Genomic DNA, 25,614 nt, shown 5'->3' on the forward strand with positions numbered 1-25,614 from the left:
GTAATGTCCCTGAGGTTTAGTTTGTTTTTAGAGCATTCCCTTTGAAGTTTTTCCAAAACCTAGGATTGGTAGTAAGGAACATCCTTCTTAAATATGCCTATAAGTAGTAAAATGTCTCACCTTAAGCTCAGAGCTGGCAAGGAGAACTGATCATTAATGATACTGTGGTCTTAGGAAAAAACCTAAGGTTCAGGTCCTTGGTTGGTGGGTATCTAGTAGGAGAATTTTTAATGAATGCAAAAAATATAAATTCCATGGGTCAGGATTTTATACTAAGGAGATGTAAGTTAAATTAACCAGCAACATTCAAGTAAAAACCCCTATTTATAATCTTTCATTGCTTTCTAGGTTCAAAAACCACGCCTGCAAGCTGGAATGCTCCAGTGAGGACTGGTGAAAAATACCCACTGATTGTTTTATCTCATGGTCTTGGAGCATTGAGGTAAAGTTTGGGAGATTGAACAATTTCAGCCATGAGGGATCAATGTATTCCCCCAGCCCCAAAAGGAGTAGCATATTTTGGAGTGTCATACAGGCCCTTATCCTGGAGGAGTTGGGGTTCCTCAAGAATTGGCTATGATCTATTATTGATCAGTCCTAGCCCTGTCTTTTCCACCTACCAGCTCCTGAAGCCTAGCCTCACAACAGAGGAGAGAGGGTGTTGCATTTTTGGCTGTTGTCCTTCTGTATTATAATATTCATACTCTCAAAATCATCCATTGTGTTAGTTCAGGGTCCCTGAGAAATAGACACCAAGATTGGATTAGCTGTGAAAGGCAGCTATTGAGAGAAAAGCCTATGAAGGATAGAGGGGAAGGATCAGGAAAGGATGGGGAGAGCCTTCAGATCATGATGCAGGGTGGACATTTGGGAAGGAGATGAGAAACATGGGTTTATAGTTGCTACTGTAGAACACAGGTATGTTACCTGGTATGTAGCAGGGCTTTAACTTTCCTAAAGGTTGATTGTGTATGAAAAGTCTCAGACTGTAGCACAGTTCTAAGAGGCCAATGGAAGGAGTGCTTGACCCAAAGTTGTTCATCAAAGGATCCAGAGGGGTTGGAGCTGGGTGGGGACTTTAGACAACTCTAGTCTCAGTAGTATGATATCTGAGTGGCTTATTTTCATGATCACTACACCCTTTCCACTTCCTTCTTCCATTTTCTCATCAGCCTCTCCTTCCTTCACCTCAGAGGATAATACAACTTTCAGAAAATAAAAGGTGGATTTTACCTAGAAAAAAGTTGGGTAGCATCTGCAATAAATGATTTTTAGTTCTTTTATTGTGGTCTAGCTATTTATTTGATTAGAATTCCATGGCCAAATCCAGCCTGCTACCTGCTTCTGTAAAGTTATATTAGAACACGGTCATTTTACACATTGTCTGTGGCTACTTCTGTGCGATGACAGCAGAGTTGAGTAGTTGTGACCATAATGTTTGGTGCACAGAGCTGGACAGATATACTGTCTGACATTTTACAGAAAAGGTTTTCTGATCCCTGTGCTAGATTATTGTCCCTATAGTTCCTGGATCTTCAGGGGTAGAAGACATAGTTCCTCCCTACCTCCTTTTTATTCTTTTTGGACATTTTCTACTGAATGAATGACATGAGAAGATTGTGCAGAATGAAGACGTGGAAGGGGGTTACAAATGCAGTGGCTTTGCACGTGACTGGTAAACATCTCACCCTGTCCAGTCATTTAAACAACAGCTGACATGCTCAGTAATGACTCTGTTTTAGACATTATTATAAGCACTGAAAATGTACTAATTTACTTAATCCTAAGAATAATCCCATTAGATGCCATACTGTTATAGCATAACCCTTCTACAGATAAAAGAAAACCAAGGCAGAGGTACGATAGGTGACTTATCCAAGGTTGATAGCTAATAAGTAGTGGAACCAGGATTCAAACACAGTGGCAAGACTTTAGATCCCATTCTCTTAAGCACCACACAGTACTGCCTTCCTACACACATTATCTTATTAAAACCTTACAGCAAAGCCTTTATTAGCCCCACTTGACAGGTGAGGACAAAAAATCAGAAATGTAATTACCCAAAGTCATGTGACTGGTAAGTGGCAGAGCCACAATTAATACTCAGAACTCTCAAAAGCAGTATTGATAATCATTGCACCAGGGATTCTCAGACTTGGTACTGTTGATGTTTTGGGCTGGATAATTTCTTGTTGTGGAGGGTAGGTGGTCCTCTGTATTGTAGGATGTTTAGCAGAGTCCCTACCCACCAGATGGCAGTAGCACCCTCTCCCAACTCATGATAATGAAAATAACAATAGATGTTGTCAAATATCCTGAGAGACAAAATCGCCTCCCTTTGAGAACCACAGCTCTCTGCTTTACTCCAGGGCACTACTACAGGGTGTAACAGCCCAGGTTTACTAGTAAACGCCACCTTGTAATCATGACTGTCAGTTGAATGCTCCCCTCTTTTTGTTTTGAAGGACAATTTATTCTGCAATTGGCAATGACCTGGCATCTCATGGGTTTATAGTTGCTACTGTAGAACACAGGTATGTCACCTGGTATATAGCTGGGCTTTAACTTTCCTAAAGGTTGATAGAAAATGTTGGATGGTCAGCTATGATTATATAAGAAAAAGGAGACTGAGCTAGCTTTTCAAGAATTACAAAAGCAGCTAACATTTCTAGAGGGTTTATTGTGTGCTGTATTTGCACACCATTATGTAATCCTTATAGCCACCCTATGAGATGGCTACCATTATCACTGTTCTAAGGAGGAGGAAAAGGAAGCCAGCAAAGCGTTATCTGCCCAAAGCCACACAGCTAGTAAGTGACATTGCTGGATTTATTCCGGGAGGAAGATTTCAACGTGGCCTCCTGGAATTGTGAAGGTAGAATGGAAAGCCTTCTGTTATCATCTTTGTTGAGTTTACTCACAATGATGTCTTTTTCTTAGAAGTCCCTTCAGGGCCTCTTTGATTTTTTGTTTAAATATTTTTATTGATTTCAGAGAAGAATGGAGAGAGAATCATTTATGGGCTGCCTCCTGCATGCCCCCCCGGCCCCCACTGGGGATCAAGCCCACAACCTGGGCATGTGCCCTGACCAGAATCGAACCATGACCTCCTGGTTCATAGGTCAATGCTCAACCCTGTGCCACACTGGCTGGGCATAATTTTTTTTTTTTTTAATGTAGTATAGAGGAAGAAAGGGACGTCAGGAAGGTCATAGTGACCTTGAGTCAAGGGTGGGAAAGAGGAACATGGGTGCAATGGGAAAGTGTAAGTAATTGATTCTGTTTGTGTTGAAGAGATGGATCCGCCTCTGCAACGTACTATTTCAATGACCAGTCTGATGCAGAAATAGGGAACAAGTCTTGGCTCTATCTCAAAACCATACAACAAGGGGAGAATGAGGTGCTTCTACGAAATTCTCAGGTACACTGCTGTCAGGGCAGGTGGCGTGGGGACTAAAACACACAGGCAACAGGATGACATTTGCTAATTTAGATTTATACTCGGCAAGCTGTGCTCCTTGCTTTCATACTTCCCATTGCCCAAAGATCCATCAGCAGGTTCACTGAGTAATACAATGCCCTTAGTGAAATGTGTGGGTCATCGTGAAATCAAAGACAAGCAAAATTCTGGGAGATGACCATGATTATACAGAATTCTTTTGCATTACAACTTCTCATTTTAAAATCTCAAGGAAGATTCATAGTCCTGTAAGAAAGACTACTTTTCAGAGAGGGAGTATAGCATAGCATTAAGAGTCTAGGCCTTAGGATCCTACTTTCTACATTTGAATCCTGGAGCCGTCACTTTTCAGTGGCATCATCTTGGACAAGTTAATTTACTGTCCCTGTTTTCTCTGTTACAAAATAATGAGTACTAGTGTCTTTCCCACAGGGCTGTTGGGAAGATTAAATGAAATCCAGCACACTGGTTCCCGCCCTGTGATGGCTTTCCTGTGGGTGCTTTACATATGTTATTGCATTGAATCCCACCCAAATTTCACTGAGGTAGGCAGCATTAGACAGAAAAAGGAAACTCAGAGAGATGAAGTCACCTGAGGTCACACTGTGGCTAAGCGACTGAGCCAGGTTGTGGACCCCACAAGGCTGGTGCCTGCGTCATGATGCTGGGCTGTTTTTTAACCACTCACTGCTCAGACATTGCCAGTTTAGAAGCAGCTGACCATTGTTCCCACATGCAAGCTCTACACAAACATTAAAATAAGTTGTAAAGTATTACAACTTTTACTTTGTCATTTCCTTCTTCTAATAATCATTTCAGGTGCGACAAAGAGCAAAGGAGTGTTCCCAGGCTCTCGATGTGATGCTTTCTGGAACGCCCGTGAAGAATGTATTAGACTTAGAGTTCGATATGCAACAGCTGCGGGTGAGCTACGAAAGCCCTTTTCCCTGTCCTGTAGTTCTTAGCTCTTTATTCCCTATTGTTTGCTTTTCTGCTGTAATACAGGGTACAACATGATAAAGAGCTGCAAAAAAAAGGTGAAGTGTTAGGGCAAGGAGGAATGCATTAGGTTGAACTATATATAAAGTTGCCAATAGTCAATGTATAAAAATGGCAGTTCCACGTGATTCAATTTAACACCTCCTGTAGAAGTACTGTCACTTCTTGGATGGCTTCTGCATGTTTTTGAGCTTGATCCTGGAAATCCTTCTGTTATCATCTCAAGTTTTAGATACAGTGTTGGGAGGGAAAGAATATGGGACCAAGTGAAGAGCATAAACAAAGACTCAACCGTGGGTGCGGAGGGTAGAGTACAGGGAGTAGAAGCAACAAGAAGTACTTGAGTTTAAGCATAAGATGATGGTCGCCACTCTCTCTCTTGTCTCCATGCCTTTGTATGTTGTCCCCTTGGCAACATGACTCACCCCCGCCCCCCCGACTAAGTGCTGTTTAATTTTCAACTCAAGTCAGGCAGCACCTCTTCTAAGAGAAGCTTTCTTGGACCCACTGCCCAGCCCTGGCCTGGATTAGCTATCTATCATAGCTACTCCTTGCTACCACTCCATTGTATTTGCATCATGCATCTGGATCTCTTTCCTTCCCAATAGGCTGTGAGCTCACTGGAAATGAACTACAATGCCTTGTACAGAGCAGGTGCTCAATAAATCCTCATGGAATGAACAAAGTGATAAATATGAACTGGGGAGAGGGAGAAGTCAGAATTGATGATGTTTTAAGTGTGGGTGACTAGGAAGATCACTAAGTTCACTTCTGAACTTTTACAAATGCTTACCATATATATGTGCGGATGTATTTGTATGTACATATTTATGTGTGTGTACTATATGTGTATATTTGTATATGTGTGTATTTCTTTTATAAGAAATCAAGGTTTATAACCATGCCCATGAATTGAATACTAACTGACTAACAAAATGATTTACTCTATTTTTCTAACAACCTGTGAGATAGTTATGAATTCATGTCATGCTTTTTCACGTAGGACTCCATTGATAGAGATAAAATAGCAGTAATGGGACATTCTTTTGGTGGAGCCACAGTTATTCAGGCTCTTCATGATGACCGGAGATTCAGGTAAGAGGATGAGGTGAAGAGACAGAACAGTAATTTATTGGAAGAGGGGGAGTGATAACCTATGTGAAATACAGTTTTATCAAATTCTTAGTAAGGAAGGGATCCTTTGAGGCTTACAAGTCTATTCTTGTGCCTCTATTAAATACTCTCTGTGAACTTTCCTAAGCAGAAAACATCTGATTTCACTGCTATTAAAAACTTTCCCCTCCCCCATATATTTTCCCTCATTGTTATTCATCTGTTTGAGGGCTTAACATTTTCACTTGGAAATGTGCCTTTATATACACATTTTATCAGCGACATAAGATTATGATAATAATGTGGCCATCTTTTTTTTTTTTTAATATATTTTATTGATATTTTACAGAGAGGAAGGGAGAGGGATAGAGAGCTAGAAACATCGATGAGAGAGAAACATCGATCGGCTGCCTCCTGCACACCCCGTACTGGAGATGTGCCCGCAACCCAGGTACATGCCCTTGACCGGAATCGAACCTGGGACCCTTCAGTCCACAGGCCGACGCTCTATCCACTGAGCCAAACCGGTTTCGGCTAATGTGGCCATCTTATACTCTCTAGTAGGCCGGGTATTTTAAATTATTTTTTCATCTTTAATTTGGAGTGAGGTCTGAAATACTCCAGTATTCTAACATGAGGAAATGTTTTCTGTCTTGAACTACTTCATCCCAGACTGATGACCTCACGTAGAGCCCACCATATAGAAAGGGAGGATCACTTGTGAAACTTCATCTCGCATTTCTTAAAATCTGTTTCGGTAGAAGGGGTTTCTCTTCCTTAGTCCATTTAGCACATACAATAGTGTCCAAAAAGTCATGAAACATAGGATAAACTGACTTGTAAAAAGAAAGTTAGTGACTGGGAACATCTATATACTATAAACAATAAAATAAAAAATAAAGAAGTAAAATAATAAAGTTAGTAATATTTTCAATAATAAAGTTAGTAATATTTTCAAGCCATATGCCCATATGTTTTTCTTCAGTGCCCAGACAATTTTTCAGGTACAGCACCTCTAAATATAAAGCAATGGGTCCAATTGTTACTCTAAGAAAAGATATAATAAATAGACTATGGGGTATCCAGAAACATAGGAGCAATAACGCATGCATTGAATTTTTTCAAACACCCACAATTTTGAAGAAATTACTACTTTTCAAAAATGTATTTTGAAAATAATATTAAAATGAATGAAAAATTTAAAGATTATATATGGTTCTAAAGGTCCCAATTCCTAAATGCCTCTTAATGAAAACGATTACATAGTTCCCACATCTGTGACCTTATAAAGCTAAATATATCTTGTTCTCACATGAAATACAATACCAGTGAGATAACCATCATGGACCAGTGTGGTATGTGTCCATTAGTCCTGGCTTTATTAGAAAGCCCTGAATGTTTGCCAGTGTGTAACCAGCCTTCTGTTATCGTCTCAACAAACACCTGCAGGTGCGGTATTGCCCTGGATGCATGGATGCTGCCCCTGAATGAGGAAGTATATTCCAAGTTTTCTCAGCCCCTCTTTTTTATCAATTCGGAACGGTTCCAGTATCCTGCTAATATCATAAGAATGAAAAAATGCTACGCACCTGGTAAAGAAAGGAAAATGATCACAATCAGGTAATAACAACTGACTTCATTATCTGAAATAGAAACTTGAAACTTGGATAAACCACAACAGATAGCAGCCATTAAAGGATTGTTAAATTTGTTGTGTAGACTTTCGATAAGTGAGAATATTAGAAAAATCTCAGGTTCTAAGTGCATTTAGATTTACTCTTTTTAAAATGCAAATTTTCAATGGTGTTACTATATGCAGCTCATATACTGATAATTAAAATGTGCACTAGGGTGCGTGCCACTTTCATGTAAACGCAAGAGCAAGCTTACTCATTATGGGGTCTGGGCAGAGGGAAGTATTCCATCACCAGGCTAGGGTAGGAACTCTTTAGGAAAAAAGTCAGATCATAGGTTCAGACCGGCAATGTGTTTACCTATTTGGGAAAAATACAAATGTATAAATTCCCCAAACTATAATGGGGTCCCCTCGAGTGCTGGCAATATGCTTATATCATGGATGTGAAAAAGAAATCCCAAAAGGGTTTTGGACTCACAATGGGATGTTATAAAGCAAAGATAGTGCTCATCCCTCTCCTATATGAAACTGGTTTATTTCCAGGAAGAAAATATATAGTATAGGCAATGAACACTTCGGGATCAGCAAATGGAGAGGTCTTTTCCAACTGAGGTAGTCAGAAAAGGCTGCTTGGAAGCGATGGCAGTAGAATTGGGTGTTGAAGGATCGAGAGAGTTTAGACAGACTGCAAGGAAAGGTCCAGGTAAGGAAAGGACTTCAATGTAGCATATTTGCACGTGCAAGTCTAATTCTAAAGGAGAAATAGTACGGAACGCCTAACCTGTCCTTCACCCCACTTCCTTACTAGGCACTCTTTTTCTTCCTTTTTTTCTACTAGAAATCTTGAAAGAATAGCTTATATTTAATATTGCATGTGCTTACTTGCACTTACTCTTAACTCCTGTGGTCTAGCTTCCCAAATGCCCCCCATCCCGCCCGCCCCCCACCCCCCCCCAGGTGCTGAAGCTGGCCCTGCCGAGGCTTTAAAAGCCCAGCAGTCTATGTGTAGTCTCAGCCTTTCTCTCTGCATCCATTCAATATTGTTGAGGACTCCTATTTCTCCTCCCCAGGCTACCGAGCCCTACTCTTCCCCTGCCATTTAGTGTCTAAATTTTAGATGACTTCCTCCTTTCCCCCCACCCTCTCCTTCTCCTTGGCCATCCTCTACTACAGGTAGCATCCAGGCTTCTGCTTTTCCCTATATCTACCTTCTTTATGAGTCTCATACTCAAGTTTTGGTTGAAATGTGGGGAAGAGTGAGCAGGTGCCAAGTGGCTTGGTTTTGAGTAGTTATAACTAAGAGGATTCACGGTTTACTTACTAGTATGAGTAGCAGCAAAGTGGAAAAAAAAAGAATTGCACCACGTGGGGCCTGAAAAAAAAAGTATTTTAATCTTGGTATTTCTCAGCTTGAGATTGGGAAATATGGGTAGAGCTGCCTGACCAAATTGGAAATGCATAGACTTTGTATGTTATAGATGAACCTTTGGTATGGACGAGACCACAAAGTGAGAAGAGAAATGGCCTGAGAAGAGAACCTTGAGGAATGCCTACATTTTAGGTGAAGAGCCAGGAAAGAACAGTACAAGGAAAGGGGCAGGTGCAATGTCAAGGAAACAAAGAGGGAAAAAATGCAATAAAATCAAGTGTCGAATGTCCCAGAGGTAATAGAAAATGAGCAATAAAAAAGGCCATCCTATTTGAGGGTAGGCTGTTGGTGAATTTAACGTGCAGCTTAGTGGTATTTGGAAGGTGCTTACATTTGAAATAATACAAGAAAACATGTTTCTCTAATCTACTTAATCCAAGGCTTAAATCCAAAGTGTCTTGATTAGCATCAAATAGATATCAAGTTAAGTGGTTGTAGTAAGGGAGCAGGCTTCTGGCTCTGAGTTCAACATATAACACATTCCATCTAATGAAATGAGAAGTATTCTAGTCCCTTAAAAAGCTGGAATCATTTCTTTTAAAGACAAGATGCCAAGCAAAATAGGAATCGTTGAATTGTTTATATAGAAGGGAAGACAAATATATACTCTAAGATCCCTAAATGAGCAGTCTGTGACCCTCAAAATCATATCTAAGGAGATCAAATTGATAAATCTTGTTTCCTTGGTTTTCAGTAAATAAGTCAACCAGACCCTGGCTGGTGTGGCTCAGCTGGTTGGGTGTTGCCCTAGGCACTGAAAGGTAACCAGTTTGATTCCCTGCCAAAGCATATGCCCAGGTTGCAGGCTCGATCCCCTTTAAGGGCGTCCTGGAGGCAGCCGATGAATGTTTTGCTCTCACATTGATGTTTCTCTCTCTCCCTCGCCCTTCCTCTCTCTTTAAAGATCAATTTAAAAAAAAAAAAAGAAAGAAAGAAAGAAAGAAAAAGTCAACCAGGCCCATATCTTTCCTGCACTCTAACTACAAACAATGTGATTTGTAAATGTCTCATTTATCTTTCAGGGGTTCAGTACATCAGAATTTTGCTGACTTCACTTTTGCAACTGGCAAAGCAGTTGGATACATATTCACACTAAAAGGAAAAATAGATTCAAATATAGCTATTGATCTTACCAACAAAGCTTCATTAGCATTCTTACAAAAGCATTTAGGTAAGAAACAAATATTCTTTCATTCCACAAACAGGATGATTTGCAGAACAAAACTGTCTTTTATTACAGCACTAGCTTCATGTTAACCGTTTCTAGTGGTTTATAATTTAACATAGCAGTCAAATCAGTTTGAAAACTTGAGAAAATTTAATTTTGCAGCATTGCATACTATATATCAGACAGTAAGTCTACATGTTAGAGCCAACAGTCTTCCTGGTAAGTAAGACTGGTGTGGACTTCCATGCTGAGGATACTGTGCATGTTGCATCCATCCCATCTCATTCAGATGCAGCAGCCAAACACTGGATACCTTGTCTCTCTGATCAGTACAAGGATTATGTAATTTGTGATGCTATGATGCCACCTAGTGGCACTCAACTGTTCAACACTCTCGAAAGTTTAATGTTTATTAATATTTATATTTTCCAGGACTTCAGAAAGATTTTGATAAATGGGATTATTTGATTGACGGGAAAGATGATCACCTTATTCCAGGGACTAATGTTGACACAACCAACCATCATGGCACTCTACAGAACTCTTCAAGTGTAGAGGAATAGAATTTAGATTAAAAGTGCTTTTTAAAAAGTCTTATTTTAAAACTGTTTGAAAGTGTGTGTGTTGTATGGCTATACCATAATAGTGACTGAAATTTAGATTAAATCTTTTCCCTTTAAATTTAAAGGGAGACTACATTATGTAAAAATCATACCAGCCTAAATTTTACTTTTCACTAAGTGATCCTTTTTTAGTATCAAGTTAATAACTGTTTTTACATTACATTAATGAACAAGGATATTAAAACAGGCACAATGCCAATAAAAAAAATTTGCAAGTACATAACACTCCCTGAAAAAATAAAAAGAGATTTTCTTGCCTCTGCCTCTTTTTTATTTTATTTTATGAGCAGTAGAATTGTGTTTCAGCAACATGGTAATATGGATAGAATTTGGCAGCACTTCCCTTTGTTTTGGGCCATGTTAAGAAAACTTAGATCAAGCAGTTCATAAAGCCATTGTTTTACCACAGTGATACTATACAATTGAACATGATGACTAAGTGGGGCATGGACAAGGGTAAGATTATTGGAAACAGGCAAGGGCAGCATATTAAAGCAGATTAAAGGAAGCGGGTAATTTGTTTGTATTTATTTTAATGGTTTATTCTTGGCAGATCCTACTTACGAAAGAAAGGTGCAAAAGACAGAGCAGAAATACCAGCTACATAACACATTCACTTATTATTCACCAAAGGCAGGGTTAACAAAGAAAACATTCAGAGTGACGTTTAACTGCTTTATTTTCCAATTATTTTTATTTATTTTTATGTTTTTTAATTACTTTTTTAAATATTTTTTTTATTGTTACTAATTTTTAGAGAGAGATAGAAACATTGATCAGCTGCTTCCTGCATGCCCCCTACTAGGGATTGAGCCAAAAACCTGGGCATGGGCCCTGACTTGGAATTGAACCAGTGACCTCTTGGTGCATAAGACAATGCTCAACCAACTAGGTCACATCAGCTGGTCTTCAATTATTTTTATTTAATAATTTTTTTTAATTATATAGGTAGTACTGGAAATAGAATATCACAATAAATGGAGGAAAAAGAATGCCTTAAACATTATGCACTTACTAGAGGCCCGGTGCATGAAATTCGTGCAGGGGGGGGGGGGTGGGTGTCCCCTTAGCCCAGCCTGCACCCTCTCCAATCCAGGACCCTTCAGGGGATGTCTGCCTGCCTGGTCGCCCCTCACTGCCCCCCTCTGCCAGCCTGGTTGCCCCAATTGCCCCCCCTGCTGGCCTGGTTACCCCCAACAGCCCCCTCCCCCCTGCTGGTCTGGTCGCCCCAACTGCCCCTCTGCCAGCCTGATCACCCTTCATGCCCCCCCCCCCCCCGCTGGCCTGATCACCCCCAACTGCCCCCCTGCTGGCCTGGTCACCCCTCACTGCTCCCCTCTGCTGGCCTGGTTGCCCCTCACTGCCCTCCCTGCCAGCCTGATCACCCCAAAATGCCCCCCATGTTGGCCTGGTTGCCCCTCACTGCCCCCCTCTGCCATCCTGGTCACCCCACACTGCACCCCCCCCCCCCCCCCCCCCCGCTGACCTCGTCGCCCCACACAGCCTGCTGTTCGGTTATTGAGGGTATCCTGACCATTTGCATATTACCCTTTTATTAGTATAGATATGTGCAGGAGTCAAGGGAAACACTTTTTTTAGTTTCCCAAAGGGTATAAAAACTTACACAACTGAGTAGCTAAGTATATTTTGGCCTAAGTATGGCCTTGTTCCTCTGATTTCTTTATAGTTAATTAAGCCTGTGTGAACAGGGATAATCAGTACTTGGTAAGAAGCTTGGTTCACTATGACTATTCCATCTCTACCCCTTCTGCCCAGTTACTAAGTACGTGTTCTGAAATGGCACTTCGGGCCTGTCTTAATGTGTTAAGGTGCACAAAGACCCATTTTGAGAAATCTGGTTTCTCCTATCCTATATAGCCATTCAGATTTAAAATGTTTCCTCAGCATGAAACTGCAGGCTTCCTGTAATCTGGCCCTAAAATGCCTTCTCTGACATTTCTCTCAGTAATTCACAACTGTGTCTCCTACATGTTGAGCCAAACTTGTCTGTTCATTATCTCAGGAACAACCATATACTTATCTACCTACATTAAGTTAAATGCAAAACCATATCCTTTTTGCTTTTTGAAATTACACCCAGCTTTTAAGCTCCTCTGTTCTCTCTATTCCCTTCGAGCTTCAAGGTCTGATAATGTTCCCATGCAAACATCTTTTCCCCACTCTCATGTTGCAAACCTCGTTTTAGAAATGGATAACCATTCCAATTGTATGACTGTCCCACTCAATAGCAACTCTTTCAAATCCTTTGTTGGTGGCATGTGCTGCTGCGGAAAAAAAAGAAAATATCTGCTGAGAGGATCCAATGAGTTAAGGTTAAAAAAACACAACCCTAGTATAGTGCATACTGAATATCTTTCAGGGAAAAGAAGGAAGTACCTGTTGAATGCCTACTCCTTTTCAGGTACTTTACATAAATTATTTATAATCTTAAAAATATTGCAAGAAATGTTTTATTATCCCCATTTCACAGATGAGGAAGATCAAGGCTCAAAGATATTATATAGTCTGCCTAGGTTGCATATATAGTAAGCAGTATATAAGAAGAATCTATTTCCTGATACTAGGATCTGGACCTTGCCTACTACCACTTACAACCATGTTTTTAAAAGCATGGACTTTGATGTTAGATGGGTCCAGTTTGATCAAGCCTCTAGCTCTTTGACCTTAGGCAAGTTATTCAGCTTCTGTAAAAAGTTTCCATTTTCTCACCTATAAAATATGAACAATATTAATATGCACCTAGAGTTGAGGAGTAAATAAGAAAATGCATTTAAAGTACCAGCTGAGTGACTAAACCCGGAGCTAGCATTTAATGCTGCTCTCTTTCCCCCAACTGTAGAATTGTGGTTCCTTTACTATGGATATTCCAAAATTCTATTTCCTATTTAATGAAAAGAGACCACTACACTTTTAAGGATCAACTTTATTCAAATATTGTGTCATTAAGAATACTTCCAAATTCAAACAGGCAATTAGTCAAATATTTAGACAGAGAAGACAAAGCTTCTGAAACAAAAACAAAAATCCTGAAGGAGTTACAAAACCATCCTCCTAAGTAGCATCATATAATATACTTGTTATAAACCTATACTTGTTTAAACACTATATTTTAAATAATTTTTTAAAATATGACCTAATGTGTTAGTAAATTGGTTAGCAAAATAAAGAGATCCAATCCATATACATTCAGCAGTATGACTATAAATACACTGCACAGTCAACCTTTCACATATCAAAGTTTCCAAAGCATGACAATTTCTTGTGATCCAGGCTCTCAATTTGCTCAAACACTCTATTGGTCTGGATGCCACGCCTCTTGTTTAAGAGCAGCTCTGACTGGATCCACAGCTAAATCTATGTTACCTCCAGGCCCCTTTTCTGAGGTTGAGAAAGAAACAGAAAAACAAGAAAATTACTTACATGGGAGCGACCACCACAAATTTAATGTCCTCTAAAAATGGGGAGGGAGGATGAGTGAGTATTCTAATTACTGCAGAGAATTATCCCTATAAAATGTTTTATTTTTAGTGTTTTGGTTCTCATACATTACCTATTATCAAAGTTTCTCTAAAATATTATGAAATGGGCATATTTTCTTATTTTGCTAGAAGGATGTTAACAAGGCTGGTAGCCAGTTAGCCCATTGTTCTCCTTGACTAGTGTGTATTTTTCACATAAAGCCACCAAGAGCTGATTTCATTCATAATCTGCTCAATTCTAAGAACAAGTATGCTACTTATGAACATGACCATGCGATGACCAGGAAATCCCCCAAATTGAACTGTACCATATACATAAAACTAAAAATCCTGAAAGAAATTCCAGAAGACCATTTAACATACATAGATGATTTGAACATATAAGCTAATTAATACTGAAATAAACCTTTAAACTATGAATTTATCAGATTCACAATCTAACTTTCAAGGTTAATTCAATCAACAAGCATTTCCTATTTCAAGAATTCCTCTTCTTGGCTATTTATCCTCCTAAGCACATTTAACATTTTAGCTAAAGAGTTGTTTTTTGTTTTGTTTTGTTTTTGTTTTTTCTTACTACCGACAGACAAGGGAATTAATTGATAAAACATTTCTGTTTGAGGGTTCAGGGTAATGGTATCTTTAAGATTTGACAATCTGTTTTATAAACAAAAGTTTCCTTAAATGGTGGTATCATCCAATGACATGAAGGAAAGATCTTTCCCCGGTGTTTGGACTATATCCCAGCAAAATGAACCTTTGGATTACAACCAGTTCTTCATTGTAGGCACAAAATAATTAAAACCAGAAAGGGAACCATAGATAAACCAGAAAAATGGTAAACAACAAAAGGTAATCCTTTAAAAAGGATCTGATTTTATAGTGAAGAATCACCTCAAGTACATTTTCTATCCTTCAGCTACTCATTTCTCTGGCCCATCTCCATGGGAGCATTCGACACAGGGAATGAAGTACCCTCTTCCAACCGTTAGCTCCTAAAGTCCCACAACTCTGGTGTCTGGTACATTGTTCAAGGGCTGCTTTTCAAACACATTATCCATGGTGAGCCATATAAGGTTTATTAAAGACTTCATGAAGAGGAATAGTTCTCCTGGATGCTTTCAACTCCTAATAGCATCATGAATGTGATGTCTGTACAGAAATGAATTCATGAGACCTATTCTTATGGTAAGAGAAAATAGCTCAGATAAAAAAAATTTTTTAAATGTAATCCAATAGAATCCCAGACCATGGTGACTTTATGTATCACAAAAAAGTAGTCTTTTGTAAGTTAATGCCTCATGAGATTTAAATTTATCCAAACAGGATAAATTCAAATGTCCAGACATATCATAATGGCAACAGAAATTGCCCACCTTATAATCTTGAATAAAGAACAAAATATAAAACTGTATGTAGAATAAAATAAACTATGTTCAAAATATATAGATGGTATGTTTATATTCCATATAATCAGAAAAACTATAAAGGAAAACCACATTGACCAATGTGTTTATCTTTGGATGAATATATTACAGGTGACTGATACTCTTTTCTTTTTAACTTTGCCATTGTCCTAGATTTTCTTCATCAAACTTATTTTATAAAGGTCATGGACAACAAACAATTTCAATGTTTTAAGTCCCAAAATGAAAATCAAGAGTAAAACATTAATAACTAGGTTGTCCAAAAGGATATGAGGCATAAAGCCCAGAAACATTGATTCTGTTATTGCTGTTTTTCATTGTCATTACAATAAAGACCCCCATTATTCCTAAACACAAGATCTTTGGCAATAGTTATCACCTTTCAAAATGAAGGACAATGCTCTCATTAATTACTATTTCTATAATTCCATACCTCACATGGACTCTTATCCAATTTGGGTATGCCATTCCAGACATTCTCAGGGTTCACTATCTCCTCCATACCATTTGAAAGGTTCAAAACCTACCATAGAAAAAAATGTAATAAATATTGGTAGATTCCAAAAACTGCAACTGATTCTTGTACCACAACAATCCTTTCAAAAATGAAATACCTTAAAAGGCAATAAAATAATTGTATTAAATTTCAGTCTTATGTTTCAACTCAATGATACTCTAGTTCAAAAAACGTATATTGAATAAGCCTAGAGATCAAAGATGGATAAAATTTAGATCTCAAAAGGTTCAAAATTTAGTGGAGAAACAGATCTCTAAGCAGTAAATTGCATAACAGATTTCTGCAGCAGGAGATACAGAAATATACAGAAGACATAAAGCTCTTTGAAGGTAGGGAAAGGGGAGAGAGAGAGAAATTTAGAAAATAAAGCAAGTGAATGCTTCCTGGAAGAAGCAATGGTTAAAGTAAATCTTTTAAAGATAAGTGGAAATTAACCAGTTTGGCAGGGGACAGAATACAGGCAAATAGAACTAACTGCATTATTAAATACATCAATCAAAGAAGCCAAGCAGAATCATACATATATGAGAAACCAAGCCGTCTGATGTTCATCTGATGTCAAGTACAAAACATAAAGGAGCAAGACCTAAGGATGGAGAGGTACATTGACACTTTAACCCGGAGGACTATGTCATCTTTAACCCGGAGGACTATGTCATGTTGGCGAGCTTGACTTTTCTATTCTAGAAGAGTGGCTCCCAAATTTTAGTGGTATAAGAATGCACAGTCCTGGTCCTACTCCCAGAAGTTCTGAGTCAGCCAGCCAGGGCACAGCCTGGAAACCTACAGTTTAAGTAAACACACCAGGTGATTCTGATACAAGTGGTTTTCAGGTCACAGGAGAGACACATTCAAGTGCAAGTCCCCAAGAACTTTGACACACGGGAATGATGTACTCAGATTGGCATTTGAGAAACTGCACACTGGCAGGGTGGAGAATCAACTGAAGGAAGGCCAGAAGTGAACCAAATAGAAGGTTATTAGAATAATCTGGTTGTGAAATGAGGGACTCGACAAAGGCAGTGGCAAGAGATCTAAAACATTTTGACACATTGGAAGTGGAAAGTGTGGAACCTGGTGATTGATAGAATTTTAGGGGTAAGGAGGAAAGCCTAGCACAATTTCTTGGTAGGATGCTCATCTATGAACTCTTAAAACGATATTTTGCACTGCATCAAAATATGAGGGGGAATGAACAGCTGAACATCTGTTTAACTGCATTTTCTCAGCTTATAAAATTTCCTTAACAGTCTTCAGGTACAGTTTGAGATAAAGTATTTCAACTGTACTCACCTTTGTGCCTTCTTCAGCTATTTCCAAAATCTCACATTTAGACCATGTGTGTCTTGACCACACAACACATTTGGATCCCACAGTAAATCCTTTCAGAGTGTACGTGTTCTCTGGTTGAGCTGCCAGATTGAATAGAGTAAGACTCAATGCATACCTCTTCATTCCTTAATATTAGATGCATGAGCAAAGCATTTTCCTACTCTGCCATTGCTATTCCTATATAATCAGTATCTAAGTCTGTCATCTTTCCTTGGTTTTGTCTAAATTCTATCAGGGTCCCTCCCCATATAATTCCTTACCATTTTCCTCAAAAACTAACAAACAAACATCAACAAACAAAAAACCATCACTATGTGTTGTGTTTTTTAAAGGTGTGTGTCTGGTTCTAACATTCAAAACTACTACAAAAAGCAGGCTATTCTTGTCAGAGGTGGTGTGATCTATGGTTACAACAACCATTTCTATAGCAAAGCAGCATATTGCAAATGAACAGACAATCTTATCACAAAGCTATTACTTACTATTCTGAAATGTAACAATGAAGACTAAAAATCTAGTATAATATTTAAATAAATCATCATATATCCACAGGATGGCACACTCTGGAATTAAATTATTTTGAAGTCATATTTAAGAGGTGAACACTGTAGGATAGTATGATCTCTATTTAGTTTTTTAAACTCTCCATAAATAAACACACACATATGCAGAAAGACAACAGAAAGGAAGTACAACATGGTGTTAACTGTGGTCATTTCTTGGTGATGCAATTATGGTGATTTTCATTCTCCTGAGAGTCTATCGTTTTCTCTATTTTGTACAATAACTCAAGTTGAATAATATAACAATTATTAAAAAGTTACATTGATTTAAAAAAACAAACTAAAAGTTAGCCATTTCATTTAACTTTGAATCTTATTAAGCAGCCAAGAAAATAGTAGTAATAATAATTTATAGAAAAGTTAATGACAATAAATGTTCTCTAATATTTACTCCTGGCTGTTAACTTTTTTGGTTTGTATAGGCTCCATAATCTAGTTTTTGTTTAAGGAATTCTAAATGAATGGCAAAGTACCTGCATGAAGCAAAACAGTTAAATTTGAAAACTCTGCTGAAATGATCCTTATCATAAATTCATGCCTATAGTAATGTTTGGAAAACACACACACACACACACACACACACACACACACACACACAAAACCCAAACCCACACTTTTTTAAAAAACACCAAAAAATATAACCTCTTTATTTTAAAGGTGTTGTTTTTTTGTTTTACATTTTAATGTGATTACTTTTTGGAAACACACTTTAAGCATTCTATTTTTAAACACAAAATAAGTCAGCATTTTACCCAGCATATAAAGTATTATTTTACACAAATTTTACAATTTAATTTTCCTATGTTAAAAATACCCTCCAAATCGGATTCTCTTTTCAGGTTTTAATCTGTTCCCCCAAAAAGTTAATTTAAAAATTCAGATAAGAATTATTTTTTTCTTTAAGACAAATTAGTAAATAAATAAGAAAGACACCAGGTTAAACCTAAATGAAAGTGAGAGAAAAAGTTCACATACCTGGGACCCCTGGTAAAGCACCGTGTTTCCGCTCATCTCTGGGTTCTTCCTCAGAAAACAGAGACGTCAATGAGGAAATGGCATCTCTGTTTTTATATTCTGTAAATTCTTCTTTATATATAGTCATTTCTATCTGTGTCTTGGGATCACAATCCTTTCCATGTAGATGCAATGGCAACCCGGATTGGTCATCAAACCATTCCACACAGCTTGACTCTCTCGTGTCCTCAGCATACAGGGATTCCAGGCACAGCTGGGCTGTAGGTAAGTCTAGCTCTGGCTGCTTCTCGGCTTCATAGGTGAGGGGCAGCTGCACTGTGAAGGGCTCCAGGGTGGCTTCTGTGTCACAGACCAGGGGGAGTGGCTCGACGGGAGGCACCAGGCCTGGCTCTTCCTTTTCTTCATCCCCGACTAGGGAATGCTGTAACTCCATGGATTCCAGGTCCACGAATTCTTTTGATTCATCATCAGGAGAAAGCGGCACCTCAAGTGAATTCAGTTCTAGTATCTCCTCTGTTTCATCGGCACGAGGAAATAACACATTCAATCCTGTCATTTGTTCATCATCAAACTTTGCTTTGTCAACCGAATGGCACTCTACTTTACCTTCTAGGACCTCAGTGCCAGTCTTATCTTTGCATGGGTTTTCAAAAGCTTCAAAAACGGTATCAGTTTTGGGATCATGGAATTTATTTGGTTTGATTTCAATCATGTTTAAGTCTTTCTCAATTCTTACAGAGAGCTCACCTGCCTGTGGTTTCACATATAATGTTTTCTCTTGTCCAGCCTTACTACATGGTTTCTTAAGTCTGACATCAGGACCGGGGGATCTAAGAGCTCCCTTTATCCCTGGGACATTTTTTTCATAGGGCAGATCACTGTTTCTAATACCAATCTGAGAATACCTTTTCATTTTCTCATTAATACTTTCGCCTTTGCTTTTCAAGTCAACAATTGCTAAAGGGATATCACAAATATCCTTTTTTATTTCTAAGATTGTTATCTCCAACACATCTTCTGTTACTATTTCATAAAAAAGGTCATTTCCCTCTTGAGGGCACACGCCCTCTGAAATATGAAATCCCAAGAGACAACAGGGAAAGGCTTGCATGGGAATCACCATAAGTTCAGAAGGAATGGTCCAGAGGGATTTGGGGTCCACGCAGTCTTCAATGTTCCCAAAGTCCACAAGCCTGACAGACACAAGAGAATCTTTGCAAATTTTGGTGATAAGTGCCCTATACAAGTGCCCATCTTCTCTGTATCTCACTATGCAAGGGTCTCCAATCTGAGGACATGAGATACAACTTCTCCAATCTGTTGTCCGTTCTCCAGCAGTTTGTAGTCTTCCTTCTAAATACTGAAGTTTCTCAGTATCAGCAAACTGACACCAAAAATATTCAGGTCCATCTACCACAGTGGCATAAGCTCTTATCATTTTTATCTTGGGATTATACCAGTTAAGAAATACTGAAGTGTCACTGTCTGTTTTGTTGGCCAACTTGGAAAAGGCGCCATTCATTATTTGGATGGAAAATCCTACTTCAGATTTTTCACTGAAAGTATATCTGCTAATCATATCTTCTGCTATGATCCCATGTTCATCAGCAAGAATAACTTCCCATCTGTCTTGGAATTTAACAAATTCACATTTTATTGGAGCCTCGTCTGTCCTTTGAGAAAAGTAATGCATCATTTCTTTACAATTTAGAATCTCAGGAACCCAAAGTCCCTGTAAGGAGCAGTGAATGCACAACCTTGGTAACAGGGCATGAACAAGGTCAAGTTTACCTATCTTGTTAGTAGGAATCATGGAAACGTTGCCATAATCTATAAATTGTACAGAGAGAAGGTTACTGGGTTGTTTTTCCTTGACCACAGCACGATACCATAAATTGTCATCTGGGAAAGTGGCACATATTATATCTCCTCTTTGCAAAGGTGGACCTGCATAACATTCGGGCCTCATGCTAACATCATTTAATCTCTCTGAAAGACGACTGAGTTCAGCTTCATCTTCTGTTAGTTGCACATAAAAGTCTGAAAGATCATTTATATGAGAAACATACACAGTTGTTTTAAAGCCAGGCTTTACAGTCTTCTGTGGGAACTCAGAAAATTTTAGAGGCAAATCTTTGTTACAGGAATCTCCTCTTTTTCTCTCTAAAGGAGTGACTTCCAGTTCCATGACTTTTCTTTCTTCGCTCTTTTCTATTAATGAAGACACTTCACTCTTTCCATTCCCCACAGAGTTGCGATGTTGAGGGACTACGTTTGTCTTTGTTGAACTTTGTGAAAGTTTGAGTTCCTTACCTGCTGAGCTGCCCTTAGATTTGTATGATTCTGCCAGGATCTCCATATTGTGTATCTTGTTCTCTACTGGTTTGCTTAAATATTCCATAGGTGACAACTTTATATTTTTCTTTTTCACATCAAGAGTTTCTGTTGCAGAGAGTACTTCACTTTCTTCTTTTTTTCGTTCCCTACCTTTGTAACCAAGTAATGCTAACTTCTCATTAATATTAGCATTAATTTGAATACTGTCATCATATAGTTCTATCATCAGTCTTCCATCTGGATCTTTGGCTATGACCACAGCCTTCAATAACTTGCCTAAAATAGTCTCCTGAAACCATGTTGTAACTTCTTCTGGTATATGGTCAGGAATATCAGACAAGGAGCATCTAATGCCCTGCATGGGCAAAAGTAAGACATCACATGCATCACTAGGTATTGAAAGCAGATCATCATTTGTTACCACACGAATGTTGCCAAAATCAACAAAAAAGACTTTATTTGGGTCTTTTTCTATCATTATCCCCCTACTCCAATTTCTGTCGGTATACTTAGCAAGGCACAAGTCTCCAGGGATCAAGGGATTTTTTTTTACGTTCAGCAAAGTTTTATTTAATTGTATAATAGAACATGACAACTCTTCTAAAATATGGGCATTTCTCCCCAACTGGCAATAAAATGTCCAAGGGTCAACAACATGTGTTATAAGCACTGATTCTTCACTTCCAATTTTCATATCATGTGTTGAATAGTAGTAAGAACATAGCTGAACGGGGAACCCCAGCGGCTTCGGAAGTTTGATTGGTCTTGCAAGTCCTTTTTCTACCAAAATATGGCTTGCACTCTGAAAGTGTGTTAGCAAATCCACAATATAAAACAGTTCCTCATCCCCTGTTGATGCAGTAGCAAATATTGTGCATTTTAATTCTAGATTGTCTTTCCATGCATTGACTACAAATTCACGGAAAACTTTTATTGCCTTTTCACCCCAAGCAAAAGGATTCTGACCAGTTGGTTCAATTAAGTTATAAAGACTGCACCTAAAAGCCTGAGCCTTAACTTTGAGAAATTCTTCGCTAATTGAACAAATATTATTCACAGATACCATATCTTTGTCTCCATAATCTACAAATATTACTTTGACATTCTCTGAAGATTGTGTCCTCCTGATCAGAGCTCTGGACCATTTTCCATTTGCTGTTCGCTTTGCCAAACAAGCGGGGGTGGTTCCCTGGTAAGGAGTAGGGGTATTCTTGCAATAGTCCTGAATATCACACATTAAAGCTTTAAATCCTTGCATGTTCCCGGTCAGTTGGCACCAGAAATAGCCTGGGTTTTTAGCATAAGACACTTTGACTTCCACTGTGCTTCCAACTTTTATCTCTCCTTTACAAGAAGAGCCTGGTTTAATTTCCAAGAAATTCTGTATAAGAGGAGAATAAACAGACACTCTTTTCTCTTTTCCCTGCACAACTAGTCCCATTGAACCATTTGTACCAACTATTGTGTCCACCAAAGCTTCTGAAACACATGTAGTGTTATTATCTCCCTTGGCTTTCTGTTCTACTTCTTCCTTCTTGGCAGAAGATATTTTGTTCTTCTCAGCACTGAAATGGTTTGAAACATGCTCTGGGGAGTGGGTACATCCAGGAATATTTTCCTGTGTTTCAAATTCCTGATACTTGGCATATCCAGCTTGAGCAATTACCTTACCAATGTTTTCTTCCCCTGTTCTTGATTCATCAAGAATCTCCACAACATATTGCTTATCCTGCTTATCAAGGACATGGATGACTAATTCTTTGTGGAGCACAGTCTTTTTAAAAAAGGAAATTGCCTCCTGGCTCCAGGTTCCTGCCACAGGCCAAATGTCAGCCAGAGTGCACCTCATAGCCAATCCTGGCAGCCGTCTGAACTGAGGCAGCAGCATCCTCACGTCACACCAGTCCACCTTCTCCGAATTGCCTCGATCAACTAAGAATACATCCACATTCTTGTCGTCTAATCTGGTGACCACAGCCCGATAGTAACCGTTCTCGGTCCATTTCACACAGCAGAGGTCATCAGATTTCGGTTTCAAAACTACCCCATCCAGCTTCCTGGCCGAGGAATAGAAACTGCACATTCTCTTCATCAGCTTGCTGAAGGTGCCCCTGTGCTTCCTCAACCCGATCCAGAACTCAGAAGGATCTTTAACAAACTCAACATGGGCATCATAGAAGGCATTGATCTTTAAATGGACAGACTTCAGGGCTGGGAGTGAAAGCTCTTCTTCCACTTCTTCAGCAGGAGACTGACAGTAAAGAGCTGCTTCCGGCTCCTCCTCTTCCTCCTCCTCCTCCTCTTCTTCCTCCTCCTCCTCTTCTTCCTCCTCCTCCTCCTCTGCTCCCGGGCTCTGAAGGAATCTGTCAATCAGGCAACAGGACTGTACCCCAAAGGCACAGTTAAGATTCATCCCATCTTCTCCATACAGAGTGACGTAATACACATGTTCAAAGGAACAGTAAAATTCAATCTTTGCATTCACGGCCTGGCCCAGTATCAGTGCCTTCAGGCCACCGACCTGGGACTGAGACCAGCCTCGGCCACCGTCCCAGAGACCATACAAGGCACAGGGGTAGGTCACCACGGGCATTCGGAAATACTCCGGCAGCAAGTAGCGCAGGCTGCTGCAGCTCACTAACTCCTTTCTGCCGAAGTCTATGTGAAGCACCTGGGCACAGCGCTGGGGCCGAAAGGTCTCAAGCAAGAGCGCCCTGTACCAATGTCCGTCCAACCCACAGGATGCACATGGAGAGCCCGACTTGTCTGGGCTTTCCTCCTCCCCCTCCCAGGGGGCACTGGTGTAGTTCTCATCCCCGGTCCCCACGGAACCCCGGTAGATATGGGCCATGCTCTCAGAGAGGCGACGAATCTCCTGGGAGAAGCTCCGCAGCTGGCAGTGGATGCGGTGGGGGTGGCACACCTGCGTCACCACCATGGGCTCCGTCACGCCCAGCTGCAGCTGGGGGTAGAAGTAATCCAGGCTAGGCTGCTCTTGCTTGGGCAGGACTCGCTGCAAGACGGGGGTCCCGGAGCCCAGGCCCGCAGAGGCCGCCGGCAGGTAGCGTTTGAGCAGCGAGCGGAAAAGGCTGTGCGGTACCTGCCTGGCCAGGCCCAGCTCCTGCATCTGCTGGAACAGCGCGGGCACCTCCAGAAAGACCAGGCGGTGGGGGAGAAGCACGTCCAGGACCTGCCCACGCAGCTCCTTGCCCTGCAGGTTGCTGAGGAAATCCAGGGCGCTGGCCTGCCAGTGGTGGGGCCTGCCGCCGCCGTCCCCCGCGGGCACCAGGCCGGCCAGCACGCAGCCCAGCACCTCCGAGGGCAGGTGGAAGAACTCGCTGCGCCCGGGCACCAGCGAGCCCGCGCCCGCCGTGATGGTGCGGCCTTCATCCAGCAGGAAGACGCGGCTGTCCTGGCCCTGCCGGCTGGCCACCCGGCCGCGGTGCCACCGCAGCCCCACCTGCACCAGGCACAGCTCGCCAGGCAGAGCCGAGGCGCCGCCCAGAGCCCACGGGCCGCGCGTGGCCGCCGCTTCCTGGATCTCTTGGCTCAGCCGCAGGTACTCTTCCCGCCGTTCGCCCACCAGCCCCCAGAGCTGCACAGGGATCACCTCGGAATGCACGGCCACGAAGGACACCCTCAGGGCCAGCGAGGCCCCGGGCGTGGGCAGCCCGGGTGTGGAGCACATCTCCGCGGCGCGGCGTGGCTACCGCCTCCGGAGCGGCCACGGCGGGTCAGGCCCGTGAACCCCCTCCGCCTCGGGAAGGAGCACAACCTAGGCTCTGGACCGAAGCACTGGGAAGACTCCCGAGGCCACCGGAGGCGACGCGCCAATCGCCCAGCCTCCGGACTCGCACCAACTGGTAAGACCCCGCGGCGTGTCCAACCGTCCACGGTTGAGCCCACGGTTGCGCGGCCGCGCAGGCATTTGCGCGCGCGGCGCCCCGCTTCCGGCCGCGGGCCATGGAGGGAAGCGGCCTGGCTGCGGTCGGAGCCCAGAGAGGGCTGGTGGCAGGAGGGCAGAAGAGACTTGCTGGGCTGTTCCTGAGGCCAGGATTGGGACACGACCTGCCTCTCCTGAGAGCGCCTTCCACTCTGAGGGACGCAGTGTGAAGGGCTGGCCACCGGCTGCGGCTGCGGGAAGGCCCAGGCCAGAGAGTTGCTTCCTCTTGGGCTGTACAGCGAGTGCTGAGCCAGGGAAGGCTCGCCAGGGGGGAAAGGCAGAAGTGACTCGCCAACAGCACATCCCTGGGCTTTAGGGCCCCAACACTCACAGGACCCCAGGCGCTCCCTGGCTGAGGGTGCCTATGCGCTTGTGTCCTACATGGGACAGGGTTTGCTGTGACCTGGAGCAAGTTGCTGACCCTCTTCTGTGAACCCCTTTGATCACCTGAATTGTTACAAGGGTTAAAATAAAGTGTGAGCCCTAACCTGTTGGGCTCAGTGGATAGAGTTTCAGCCCAAGGACTGAACGGTCACAGATTAGATTCTGTTCAAGAGCATGTATCTGGTTGCAGGCTCAACCAATGGACACA

General features: G+C 41.1%; 2 protein-coding genes across 3 annotated transcripts in view; one reads left to right on the forward strand and one right to left on the reverse strand.

Annotated features, from left to right (window-relative positions):
* Window positions 1-10,691, forward strand: part of PLA2G7 (phospholipase A2 group VII) — a 40,331-nt gene extending 29,640 nt beyond the window's left edge. For both annotated transcript variants that reach the window (XM_080665001.1, XM_080665000.1), the window contains exons 5-12: window positions 349-442; window positions 2,466-2,534; window positions 3,295-3,421; window positions 4,280-4,384; window positions 5,463-5,554; window positions 7,022-7,192; window positions 9,660-9,808; window positions 10,238-10,691. In XM_080665001.1, coding sequence (XP_080521127.1) covers window positions 349-442; window positions 2,466-2,534; window positions 3,295-3,421; window positions 4,280-4,384; window positions 5,463-5,554; window positions 7,022-7,192; window positions 9,660-9,808; window positions 10,238-10,368 — 938 coding nt within the window. In that variant the 3' untranslated portion in view covers window positions 10,369-10,691. The remainder of the gene's footprint in view (window positions 1-348; window positions 443-2,465; window positions 2,535-3,294; window positions 3,422-4,279; window positions 4,385-5,462; window positions 5,555-7,021; window positions 7,193-9,659; window positions 9,809-10,237) is intronic.
* Window positions 10,692-13,361: 2,670 nt separating this feature from the next.
* Window positions 13,362-24,767, reverse strand: TDRD6 (tudor domain containing 6; the record flags this gene model as incomplete). The annotated part of the gene is made up of 4 exons (XM_080666460.1): window positions 13,362-13,827; window positions 15,789-15,878; window positions 17,166-17,284; window positions 18,743-24,767. 4 exons carry the CDS (start codon window positions 24,765-24,767, stop codon window positions 13,804-13,806), a joined length of 6,258 nt encoding a protein of 2,085 aa, XP_080522586.1. The 3' UTR covers window positions 13,362-13,803.
* Between the last annotated feature and the right edge of the window lie 847 nt (window positions 24,768-25,614).

The sequence above is a fragment of the Plecotus auritus genome (assembly GCF_963455305.1).
Source record: "Plecotus auritus genome assembly, chromosome: 4".
Classification (NCBI taxonomy): Eukaryota; Metazoa; Chordata; class Mammalia; order Chiroptera; family Vespertilionidae; genus Plecotus; species Plecotus auritus.